This window comes from Salvelinus fontinalis, chromosome 7, assembly GCF_029448725.1.
Source record: "Salvelinus fontinalis isolate EN_2023a chromosome 7, ASM2944872v1, whole genome shotgun sequence".
Lineage (NCBI taxonomy): Eukaryota > Metazoa > Chordata > Actinopteri > Salmoniformes > Salmonidae > Salvelinus > Salvelinus fontinalis.
In genome coordinates this window covers 67,281,272-67,294,946 of record NC_074671.1, presented here as the reverse complement: position 1 = coordinate 67,294,946, position 13,675 = coordinate 67,281,272, and the positions used below count along the sequence as shown (strand labels likewise).

The 13,675-nt window shown below is 44.5% G+C and overlaps 1 protein-coding gene across 2 annotated transcripts in view; it reads right to left on the bottom strand.

Moving 5' to 3' along the window:
• Positions 1-13,675, bottom strand: part of LOC129860016 (tripeptidyl-peptidase 2-like) — a gene marked incomplete at its 5' end in the record, with an annotated part of 89,512 nt that overhangs the window by 58,613 nt on the left and 17,224 nt on the right. For both annotated transcript variants that reach the window (XM_055930331.1, XM_055930332.1), the window contains 6 exon segments: positions 2,485-2,561; positions 5,900-6,057; positions 6,202-6,373; positions 9,096-9,211; positions 9,947-10,195; positions 10,464-10,591. In XM_055930331.1, coding sequence (XP_055786306.1) covers positions 2,485-2,561; positions 5,900-6,057; positions 6,202-6,373; positions 9,096-9,211; positions 9,947-10,195; positions 10,464-10,591 — 900 coding nt within the window.

The window sequence follows — 13,675 nt, the reverse complement described above, 5'->3', positions numbered from 1 at the left end:
AGTAGTATTGTGTTGTATAGAAGTATTGTATTGTATAGTAGTATTGTGTTGTATAGTAGTATTGTGTTGTATAGTAGTATTGTGTTGTATAGTAGTATTGTGTTGTATAGAAGTATTGTGTTGTATATAGTAGTATTGTGTTGTATAGAAGTATTGTGTTGTATAGTAGTATTGTGTTGTATAGTAGTATTGTGTTGTATAGTAGTATTGTGTTGTATATAGTAGTATTGTGTTGTATATAGTAGTATTGTGTTGTATAGAAGTATTGTGTTGTATAGTAGTATTGTGTTGTATAGTAGTATTGTGTTGTATAGTAGTATTGTGTTGTATAGTAGTATTGTGTTGTATAGAAGTATTGTGTTGTATATAGTAGTATTGTGTTGTATAGAAGTATTGTGTTGTATAGTAGTATTGTGTTGTATAGAAGTATTGTGTTGTATATAGTAGTATTGTGTTGTATAGTAGTATTGTGTTGTATAGTAGTATTGTGTTGTATAGAAGTATTGTGTTGTATATAGTAGTATTGTGTTGTATAGTAGTAGTAGTGTGTTGTGTAGTAGTATTGTGTTGTATAGTAGTATTGTGTTGTATAGTAGTATTGTGTTGTATAGTAGTATTGTGTTGTATAGTAGTATTGTGTTGTGTAGTAGTATTGTGTTGCATAGTAGTATTGTGTTGTATAGTAGTATTGTGCTGTATAGACGTATTGTGCCGTATAGTAGTATTGTATAGTAGTATTGTGTCGCATAGTAGTATTGTGCTGTATAGTAGTATTGTATAGTAGTATTGTGCTGTATAGTAGTATTGTATTGTATAGTAGTATTGTGTTGTATAGAAGTATTGTATAGAAGTATTGTGTTGTATAGTAGTATTGTATAGTAGTATTGTGTTGTATAGAAGTATTGTGTTGTATAGTAGTATTGTGTTGTATAGCAGTATTGTGTTGTATAGCAGTATTGTGTTGTATAGTAGTATTGTGTTGTATAGAAGTATTGTGTTGTATAGTAGTATTGTATAGTAGTATTGTGCTGTATAGTAGTATTGTGTTGTACAGAAGTATTGTGTTGTACAGACGTATTGTGTTGTACAGAAGTATTGTGTTGTATAGTAGTATTGTATAGTAGTAGTGTGTTGTATAGTAGTATTGTGTTGTATAGAAGTATTGTGTTGTACAGAGGTATTGTGTTGTATAGTAGTATTGTATAGAAGTATTGTGTTGTATAGAAGTATTGTATAGAAGTATTGTGTTGTATAGTAGTATTGTATAGTAGTATTGTGTTGTATAGAAGTATTGTATAGTAGTAGTGTGTTGTATAGTAGTATTGTGTTGTATAGTAGTATTGTGCTGTATAGTAGTATTGTATAGTAGTATTGTGCTGTATAGTAGTATTGTATTGTATAGTAGTATTGTGTTGTATAGAAGTATTGTATAGAAGTATTGTGTTGTATAGTAGTATTGTATAGTAGTATTGTGTTGTATAGAAGTATTGTGTTGTATAGTAGTATTGTGTTGTATAGCAGTATTGTGTTGTATAGCAGTATTGTGTTGTATAGTAGTATTGTGTTGTATAGAAGTATTGTGTTGTATAGTAGTATTGTATAGTAGTATTGTGCTGTATAGTAGTATTGTGTTGTACAGAAGTATTGTGTTGTACAGACGTATTGTGTTGTACAGAAGTATTGTGTTGTATAGTAGTATTGTATAGTAGTAGTGTGTTGTATAGTAGTATTGTGTTGTATAGAAGTATTGTGTTGTACAGAGGTATTGTGTTGTATAGTAGTATTGTATAGAAGTATTGTGTTGTATAGAAGTATTGTATAGAAGTATTGTGTTGTATAGTAGTATTGTATAGTAGTATTGTGTTGTATAGAAGTATTGTATAGTAGTAGTGTGTTGTATAGTAGTATTGTGTTGTATAGTAGTATTGTGTTGTATAGTAGTATTGTGTTGTATAGAAGTATTGTGTTGTATAGAAGTATTGTGTTGTATATAGTAGTATTGTGTTGTATAGAAGTATTGTGTTGTATAGAAGTATTGTGTTGTATATAGTAGTATTGTGTTATATAGTAGTATTGTATTGTATAGTAGTATTGTGTTGTATAGTAGTATTGTGTTGTACAGTAGTATTGTGTTGTGTAGTAGTATTGTGTTGTATAGTAGTATTGTATAGTAGTAGTGTGTTGTATAGTAGTATTGTGTTGTATAGTAGTAGTATTGTGTTGTATAGAAGTATTGTGTTGTATAGTAGTATTGTGTTGTACAGAAGTATTGTGTTGTATAGTAGTATTGTGTTGTATAGTAGTATTGTGTTGTATATAGTAGTATTGTGTTGTATAGTAGTATTGTGTTGTATAGTAGTATTGTGTTGTATAGAAGTATTGTGTTGTATATAGTAGTAGTATTGTGTTGTATAGAAGTATTGTGTTGTATAGTAGTATTGTGTTGTACAGAAGTATTGTGTTGTATAGAAGTTGTGGTCTTACTTGGTGGGGATGATAACCGTAATGGGGACTCTGAACAGAGGTCCAGAGCTGGGGGACGCCGTGTCATAACCACACACCTGAAACACATCAGGTTCAATACTGTATTAAATACTGGACATCACTCTCTCTCCTCTCTCTCTCTCCGTACCTCAGTATAATGCAGTCCCTCTCTCCTCTCCGTACCTCAGTATAATGCAGTCCCTCTCTCTCCTCTCTGTACCTCAGTATAATGCAGTCCCTCCCTCTCTCCTCTCCGTACCTCAGTATAATGCAGTCCCTCTCTCCTCTCCGTACCTCAGTATAATGCAGTCCCTCTCTCCTCTCCGTACCTCAGTATAATGCAGTCCCTCTCTCTCTCTCCGTACCTCAGTATAATGCAGTCCCTCTCTCTCCTCTCTGTACCTCAGTATAATGCAGTCCCTCCCTCTCTCCTCTCCGTACCTCAGTATAATGCAGTCCCTCTCTCCTCTCCGTACCTCAGTATAATGCAGTCCCTCTCTCTCTCTCTCCGTACCTCAGTATAATGCAGTCCCTCTCTCCTCTCCGTACCTCAGTATAATGCAGTCCCTCTCTCTCCTCTCTGTACCTCAGTATAATGCAGTCCCTCCCTCTCTCCTCTCCGTACCTCAGTATAATGCAGTCCCTCTCTCTCTCCGTACCTCAGTATAATGCAGTCCCTCTCTCCTCTCCGTACCTCAGTATAATGCAGTCCCTCTCTCCTCTCCGTACCTCAGTATAATGCAGTCCCTCTCTCCTCTCCGTACCTCAGTATAATGCAGACCCTCTCTCCTCTCCGTACCTCAGTATAATGCAGTCCCTCTCTCCTCTCCGTACCTCAGTATAATGCAGTCCCTCTCTCTCCTCTCCGTACCTCAGTATAATGCAGTCCCTCTCTCTCCTCTCCGTACCTCAGTATAATGCAGTCCCTCCCTCTCTCCTCTCCGTACCTCAGTATAATGCAGTCCCTCTCTCTCTCTCTGTACCTCAGTATAATGCAGTCCCTCTCTCTCTCCGTACCTCAGTATAATGCAGTCCCTCTCTCTCTCCGTACCTCAGTATAATGCAGTCCCTCTCTCTCTCCGTACCTCAGTATAATCCAGTCCCTCTCTCTCTCCTCTCCGTACCTCAGTATAATGCAGTCCCTCTCTCTCCTCTCCGTACCTCAGTATAATGCAGTCCCTCTCTCTCCTCTCCGTACCTCAGTATAATGCAGTCCCTCTCTCTCTCCTCTCCGTACCTCAGTATAATGCAGTCCCTCTCTCTCCTCTCCGTACCTCAGTATAATGCAGTCCCTCTCTCTCTCTCCGTACCTCAGTATAATGCAGTCCCTCTCTCTTCTCTCCGTACCTCAGTATAATGCAGTCCCTCTCTCTCCTCTCCGTACCTCAGTATAATGCAGTCCCTCTCTCTCCTCTCCGTACCTCAGTATAATGCAGTCCCTCTCTCTCTCTCTCTCCGTACCTCAGTATAATGCAGTCCCTCTCTCTCTCTCTCCGTACCTCAGTATAATGCAGACCCTTTCTCCTCTCCGTACCTCAGTATAATCCAGTCCCTCTCTCTCTCTCTCCGTACCTCAGTATAATGGAGTCCCTCTCTCTCCTCTCCGTACCTCAGTATAATCCAGTCCCTCTCTCTCTCCTCTCCGTACCTCAGTATAATGCAGTCCCTCTCTCCTCTCTGTACCTCAGTATAATGCAGTCCCTCTCTCTCTCCTCTCCGTACCTCAGTATAAATGCAGTCCCTCTCTCTCCTCTCCGTACCTCAGTATAATGCAGTCCCTCTCTCCTCTCCGTACCTCAGTATAATGCAGTCCCTCTCTCTCTCTCTCTCCGTACCTCAGTATAATGCAGTCCCTCTCTCTCTCTCTCTCCGTACCTCAGTATAATGCAGTCCCTCTCTCCATTCCGTACCTCAGTATAATGCAGTCCCTCTCTCTCCTCTCTGTACCTCAGTATAATGCAGTCCCTCTCTCTCTCCGTACCTCAGTATAATGCAGTCCCTCTCTCTCCTCTCCGTACCTCAGTATAATGCAGTCCCTCTCTCTCCTCTCCGTACCTCAGTATAATGCAGTCCCTCTCTCTCTCTCTCTCCGTACCTCAGTATAATGCAGTCCCTCTCTCTCTCTCTCCGTACCTCAGTATAATGCAGACCCTTTCTCCTCTCCGTACCTCAGTATAATCCAGTCCCTCTCTCTCTCTCTCCGTACCTCAGTATAATGGAGTCCCTCTCTCTCCTCTCCGTACCTCAGTATAATCCAGTCCCTCTCTCTCTCCTCTCCGTACCTCAGTATAATGCAGTCCCTCTCTCCTCTCTGTACCTCAGTATAATGCAGTCCCTCTCTCTCTCCTCTCCGTACCTCAGTATAAATGCAGTCCCTCTCTCTCCTCTCCGTACCTCAGTATAATGCAGTCCCTCTCTCCTCTCCGTACCTCAGTATAATGCAGTCCCTCTCTCTCTCTCTCTCCGTACCTCAGTATAATGCAGTCCCTCTCTCTCTCTCTCTCCGTACCTCAGTATAATGCAGTCCCTCTCTCCATTCCGTACCTCAGTATAATGCAGTCCCTCTCTCTCCTCTCTGTACCTCAGTATAATGCAGTCCCTCTCTCTCTCCGTACCTCAGTATAATGCAGTCCCTCTCTCTCCTCTCCGTACCTCAGTATAATGCAGTCCCTCTCTCTCCTCTCCGTACCTCAGTATAATGCAGTCCCTCTCTCCTCTCCGTACCTCAGTATAATGCAGTCCCTCTCTCTCTCTCTCTCCGTACCTCAGTATAATGCAGTCCCTCTCTCTCTCTCTCTCCGTACCTCAGTATAATGCAGTCCCTCTCTCTCCTCTCCGTACCTCAGTATAATGCAGTCCCTCTCTCTCTCTCTCCGTACCTCAGTATAATGCAGTCCCTCTCTCTCCTCTCCGTACCTCAGTATAATGCAGTCCCTCTCTCTCCTCTCCGTACCTCAGTATAATGCAGTCCCTCTCTCTCCTCTCCGTACCTCAGTATAATGCAGTCCCTCTCTCTCTCTCTCTCCGTACCTCAGTATAATGCAGTCCCTCTCTCTCTCCTCTCCGTACCTCAGTATAATCCAGTCCCTCTCTCTCCTCTCCGTACCTCAGTATAATGCAGTCCCTCTCTCTCTCTCCTCTCCGTACCTCAGTATAATGCAGTCCCTCTCTCTCTCTCTCCGTACCTCAGTATAATGCAGTCCCTCTCTCTCCTCTCTGTACCTCAGTATAATGCAGTCCCTCTCTCTCCTCTCTGTACCTCAGTATAATGCAGTCCCTCTCTCTCCTCTCCGTACCTCAGTATAATCCAGTCCCTCTCTCTCTCTCCGTACCTCAGTATAATGCAGTCCCTCTCTCTCTCCTCTCCGTACCTCAGTATAATGCAGTCTCTCTCTCTCTCTCTCTCTCTCCGTACCTCAGTATAATGCAGTCCCTCTCGGAGCCCCAGGGGATCGACTCTGACGTTGACATGACGACACTGGTTCATGAGCTCCAGGTGGGAGGGGCACTGCACCCAGGAGGCGGAGCATGTCAGGGCCAGGTGCAGTTGCAGAGAAATACGCTCCGTGTTCTCTGTCAAACAGGAAGTAGAATGGACCGATCAATAGATGGAACTAAAGAGGACAGACCAATCACCAATCATGCAGTCTGTGTGTGTGTGTGTGTGTGTGTGTGTGTGTGTGTGTGTGTGTGTGTGTGTGTGTGTGTGTGTAATACCGGTATTCTCGGGGAAAACAGGTTCGATGCCGACCCCGTGGTCGGAGGGGGTCAGGACCTGGGTGGGGTCTCGGAGGTAGATGCCTCGCTGCGTTCCCACGGTAACAGTGAAGCCCAGGTTAGAGGTGGGGAGAGATGCATGCTGGGTCAGGTAGTCTACAGCTCGGTCCACCTGTAAAAAACACAGAGAAACGAGTTCAATTCCACATAGAGAACCCCCGTCTCCACTATACAGTAGATACTAGTTCTACTGAACCCCCTTCTCCACTATACAGTAGACACCAGTTCTCCACTATACAGTAGACACCAGTTCTCCACTATACAGTAGACACCAATTCTCCACTATACAGTAGACACCAATTCTCCACTATACAGTAGACACCAATTCTCCACTATACAGTAGACACCAATTCTCCACTATACAGTAGACACCAGTTCTCCACTATACAGTAGACACCAGTTCTCCACTATACAGTAGACACCAGTTCTCCACTATACAGTAGACACCAGTTCTCCACTATACAGTAGACACCAGTTCTCCACTATACAGTAGACACCAGTTCTCCACTATACAGTAGACACCAGTTCTCCACTATACAGTAGACACCAGTTCTCCACTATACAGTAGACACCAGTTCTCCACTATACAGTAGACACCAGTTCTCCACTATACAGTAGACACCAGTTCTCCACTATACAGTAGACACCAGTTCTCCACTATACAGTAGACACCAGTTCTCCACTATACAGTAGACACCAGTTCTCCACTATACAGTAGACACCAGTTCTCCACTATACAGTAGACACCAGTTCTCCACTATACAGTAGACACCAGTTCTCCACTATACAGTAGACACCAGTTCTCCACTATACAGTAGACACCAGTTCTCCACTATACAGTAGACACCAGTTCTCCACTATACAGTAGACACCAGTTCTCCACTATACAGTAGACACCAGTTCTCCACTATACAGTAGACACCAGTTCTCCACTATACAGTAGACACCAGTTCTCCACTATACAGTAGACACCAGTTCTCCACTATACAGTAGACACCAGTTCTCCACTATACAGTAGACACCAGTTCTCCACTATACAGTAGACACCAGTTCTCCACTATACAGTAGACACCAGTTCTCCACTATACAGTAGACACCAGTTCTCCACTATACAGTAGACACCAGTTCTCCACTATACAGTAGACACCAGTTCTCCACTATACAGTAGACACCAGTTCTCCACTATACAGTAGACACCAGTTCTCCACTATACAGTAGACACCAGTTCTCCACTATACAGTAGACACCAGTTCTCCACTATACAGTAGACACCAGTTCTCCACTATACAGTAGACACCAGTTCTCCACTATACAGTAGACACCAGTTCTCCACTATACAGTAGACACCAGTTCTCCACTATACAGTAGACACCAGTTCTCCACTATACAGTAGACACCAGTTCTCCACTATACAGTAGACACCAGTTCTCCACTATACAGTAGACACCAGTTCTCCACTATACAGTAGACACCAGTTCTCCACTATACAGTAGACACCAGTTCTCCACTATACAGTAGACACCAGTTCTCCACTATACAGTAGACACCAGTTCTCCACTATACAGTAGACACCAGTTCTCCACTATACAGTAGACACCAGTTCTCCACTATACAGTAGACACCAGTTCTCCACTATACAGTAGACACCAGTTCTCCACTATACAGTAGACACCAGTTCTCCACTATACAGTAGACACCAGTTCTCCACTATACAGTAGACACCAGTTCTCCACTATACAGTAGACACCAGTTCTCCACTATACAGTAGACACCAGTTCTCCACTATACAGTAGACACCAGTTCTCCACTATACAGTAGACACCAGTTCTCCACTATACAGTAGACACCAGTTCTCCACTATACAGTAGACACCAGTTCTCCACTATACAGTAGACACCAGTTCTCCACTATACAGTAGACACCAGTTCTCCACTATACAGTAGACACCAGTTCTCCACTATACAGTAGACACCAGTTCTCCACTATACAGTAGACACCAGTTCTCCACTATACAGTAGACACCAGTTCTCCACTATACAGTAGACACCAGTTCTCCACTATACAGTAGACACCAGTTCTCCACTATACAGTAGACACCAGTTCTCCACTATACAGTAGACACCAGTTCTCCACTATACAGTAGACACCAGTTCTCCACTATACAGTAGACACCAGTTCTCCACTATACAGTAGACACCAGTTCTCCACTATACAGTAGACACCAGTTCTCCACTATACAGTAGACACCAGTTCTCCACTATACAGTAGACACTAGTTCTCCACTATACAGTAGACACTAGTTCTCCACTATACAGTAGACACCAGTTCTCCACTATACAGTAGACACTAGTTCTCCACTATACAGTAGACACTAGTTCTCCACTATACAGTAGACACTAGTTCTCCACTATACAGTAGACACTAGTTCTCCACTATACAGTAGACACTAGTTCTCCACTATACAGTAGACACTAGTTCTCCACTATACAGTAGACACCAGTTCTCCACTATACAGTAGACACCAGTTCTCCACTATACAGTAGACACTAGTTCTCCACTATACAGTAGACACTAGTTCTCCACTATACAGTAGACACTAGTTCTCCACTATACAGTAGACACCAGTTCTCCACTATACAGTAGACACCAGTTCTCCACTATACAGTAGACACCAGTTCTCCACTATACAGTAGACACCAGTTCTCCACTATACAGTAGACACCAGTTCTCCACTATACAGTAGACACTAGTTCTCCACTATACAGTAGACACTAGTTCTACTGAACGTATAGAACTTCCTGTCCAACTTCCTGTCCAGCAGGTCAGAGTCTTGCCTGTATGATTCCGTGTCCCTGTGCGAACACCTCGATGTCGTCGACCCTCAGAGCGGTGTTCTCCAGAGCTCTCCTCACCGCAGGCGCCGACGGGCGGATACCGTTCTGCTTCAGACCTGCAGCGCACACACACACACACACACACACACACACACACACACACACACACACACACACACACACACACACACACATTAACACACACACACACACACACACACACACACACACCATTAACACACACACACATTAAAAACACACCCCATTAACACACACACACACAAACCCCCCATTAACACACACACACACACAAACCCCATTAACACACACACACACACACACCCCATTAACACACACACACATTAAAACACACCCCCATTAACACACAGCCATTAACACACACACACACCCATTAAAAACACACACCCATTAAAAACACACCCCCACACACACACACCCCCACACACACCCCCCCACACACACACACACACACCATTAACACACACACATTAAAAACACACCCCATTAACACACACACACACACACCCCCCATTAACACACACACACACACCCCCCAATAACACACACACACACACACACACACACACCCCATTAACACACACACACAATAAAACACACCCCCATTAACACACAGCCATTAACACACACACACACACACACACACACGCACACACATTAAAACACACCGCCATTAACACACACACACACACACACACACACCATTAACACACACACACATTAAAACACACACACACATTTAAACACACACACACACACACATTAAAACACACCCCCATTAACACATACACACACACACCTCACCCACCCACCTGACAGCACCAGGGCAATCCCTCCACAGGCGTTAGGGGACGACATGGAGGTACCATTCATCAGCTGGGTTCCTCTGAGAGTCCAGTTGGGTACGGAGGCGATGGCCCCCCCCGGAGCACTGATACTGACCCCCAGGGCCCCGTCGGTACTGGGGCCCCGAGACGACCAGGTATACTGGCAAGGGGGAAGCTTCTCCCTCAGAGAATATTCTGCAACCATCATGTCTGGAGTCACATACGCTCCCACACCTGGAAGGGGGGGGGGGGACCAAGGGGAGATTTAAAACACATTTAAAAAAGGTACATAATGACACAAACACAGTCAAAGTTAGCAACAGCGTGTGTGTGTGTGTGTGTGTGTGTGTGTGTGTGTGTGTGTGTGTGTGTGTGTGTGTGTGTGTGTGTGTGTGTGTGTGTGTGTGTGTGTGTGTGTGTGTGTGTGTGTGTGTGTGTGTGTGTGTGTGTGTGTGTGTGTGTGTGTGTGTGTGTGTGTGTGTGTGTGTGTGTGTGTGTGTACCTATCACAGCAGCTGTGGTCCCTCCAGGGCAGCCTACAGTAGAAAGACAGGGCCCGTTGTTCCCAGCGCTGGACACAAACAATACATTGTGTTTCTGAACCGCTTCACCAATCACCTCACAGATCCTCCTGTTGGACACAGAGTTACCACACAGAGTTACCAGACACAGAGAGAGTTACCACACAGAGTTACCACACAGAGTTACCACACAGAGTTACCACACAGAGTTACCAGACACAGAGAGAGTTACCACACAGAGTTACCACACAGAGTTACCACACAGAGAGTTACCAGACACAGAGAGTTACCACACAGAGTTACCAGACACAGAGAGAGTTACCACACAGAGTTACCAGACACAGAGAGAGTTACCACACAGAGTTACCACACAGAGTTACCACACAGAGTTACCACACAGAGTTACCAGACACAGAGTTACCACAGAGAGTTACCACAGAGAGTTACCACACACAGAGTTACCACACACAGAGTTAACACACACAGAGTTACCACACACAGTTACCACACACAGAGTTACCACACACAGAGTTACCACACACAGAGTTACCACACAGAGAGTTACCACACAGAGAGTTACCACACAGAGAGTTACCACACAGAGAGTTACCACACAGAGAGAGTTACCAGAGACAGAGTTACCACACAGAGTTACCACACAGAGTTACCACACAGAGTTACCACACAGAGTTACCACACAGAGTTACCACACAGAGTTACCACACAGAGTTACCACACAGAGTTACCACACAGAGTTACCACACAGAGTTACCACACAGAGTTACCACACAGAGAGAGTTACCACACAGAGAGAGTTACCACACAGAGAGAGTTACCACACAGAGTTACCAGACACAGAGTTACCAGACACAGAGTTACCACACAGAGTTACCACACAGAGTTACCACACAGAGAGTTACCACACAGAGAGTTACCACACAGAGAGTTACCACACAGAGAGAGTTACCACACAGAGAGAGTTACCACACAGAGAGAGTTACCACACAGAGAGAGTTACCACACAGAGAGAGTTACCACACAGAGTTACCAGACACAGAGTTACCAGACACAGAGTTACCAGACACAGAGTTACCACACAGAGTTACCACACAGAGTTACCACACAGAGAGTTACCACACAGAGTTACCAGACAGAGTTACCAGACAGAGTTACCAGACACAGAGAGAGAGAGTTACCAGACACAGAGAGAGAGAGTTACCAGACACACAGAGAGAGGGTTACCTGACACAGAGAGAGGGTTACCAGACACAGAGTTACCACACAGAGAGAGAGTTACCACACAGAGTTACCACACAGAGTTACCACACAGAGAGTTACCAGACACAGAGAGTTACCACACAGAGTTACCAGACACAGAGAGAGTTACCACACAGAGTTACCAGACACAGAGAGAGTTACCACACAGAGTTACCACACAGAGTTACCACACAGAGTTACCACACAGAGTTACCAGACACAGAGTTACCACAGAGAGTTACCACAGAGAGTTACCACACACAGAGTTACCACACACAGAGTTAACACACACAGAGTTACCACACACAGTTACCACACACAGAGTTAACACACACAGAGTTACCACACACAGTTACCACACACAGAGTTACCACACACAGAGTTACCACACAAAGAGTTACCACACAGAGAGTTACCACACAGAGAGTTACCACACAGAGAGAGTTACCAGAGACAGAGTTACCACAGAGAGTTACCACACAGAGTTACCACACAGAGTTACCACACAGAGTTACCACACAGAGTTACCACACAGAGTTACCACACAGAGTTACCACACAGAGTTACCACACAGAGTTACCACACAGAGTTACCACACAGAGTTACCACACAGAGAGAGTTACCACACAGAGAGAGTTACCACACAGAGAGAGTTACCACACAGAGTTACCACACAGAGTTACCAGACACAGAGTTACCACACAGAGTTACCACACAGAGAGTTACCACACAGAGAGTTACCACACAGAGAGTTACCACACAGAGTTACCACACAGAGTTACCACACAGAGTTACCACACAGAGAGAGTTACCACACAGAGTTACCAGACACAGAGTTACCAGACACAGAGTTACCAGACACAGAGTTACCACACAGAGTTACCACACAGAGTTACCACACAGAGAGAGTTACCACACAGAGAGAGTTACCACACAGAGTTACCAGACACAGAGTTACCACACAGAGTTACCACACAGAGAGTTACCACACAGAGAGTTACCACACAGAGAGTTACCACACAGAGTTACCACACAGAGTTACCACACAGAGTTACCACACAGAGAGAGTTACCACACAGAGAGAGTTACCACACAGAGTTACCAGACACAGAGTTACCAGACACAGAGTTACCAGACACAGAGTTACCACACAGAGTTACCACACAGAGTTACCACACAGAGTTACCACACAGAGTTACCACACAGAGAGTTACCACACAGAGAGTTACCACACAGAGTTACCACACAGAGTTACCACACAGAGTTACCAGACACAGAGAGAGAGAGTTACCAGACACAGAGAGAGAGAGTTACCAGACACACAGAGAGAGGGTTACCTGACACAGAGAGAGGGTTACCAGACACAGAGTTACCACACAGAGAGAGAGTTACCACACACACAGAGTTACCAGACACACAGAGTTACCAGACACACAGACAGAGTTACCAGACACACAGACAGAGTTACCAGACACACAGACAGAGTTACCAGACACACAGACAGAGTTACCAGACACAGACAGAGTTACCAGACACAGACAGAGTTACCAGACAGAGTTACCAGACACACAGACAGAGTTACCAGACACACAGACAGAGTTACCAGACACACAGACAGAGTTACCAGACACACAGACAGAGTTACCAGACACACAGACAGAGTTACCAGACACACAGACAGAGTTACCAGACACACAGACAGAGTTACCAGACAGAGTTACCAGACACACAGACAGAGTTACCAGACACAGAGACAGAGTTACCAGACACACAGACAGAGTTACCAGACACACAGACAGAGTTACCAGACAGAGTTACCAGACACACAGACAGAGTTACCAGACACAGAGAGAGTTACCAGACACAGAGAGAGTTACCAGACACAGAGAGAGTTACCAGACACAGAGAGAGTTACCAGACACAGAGAGAGTTACCAG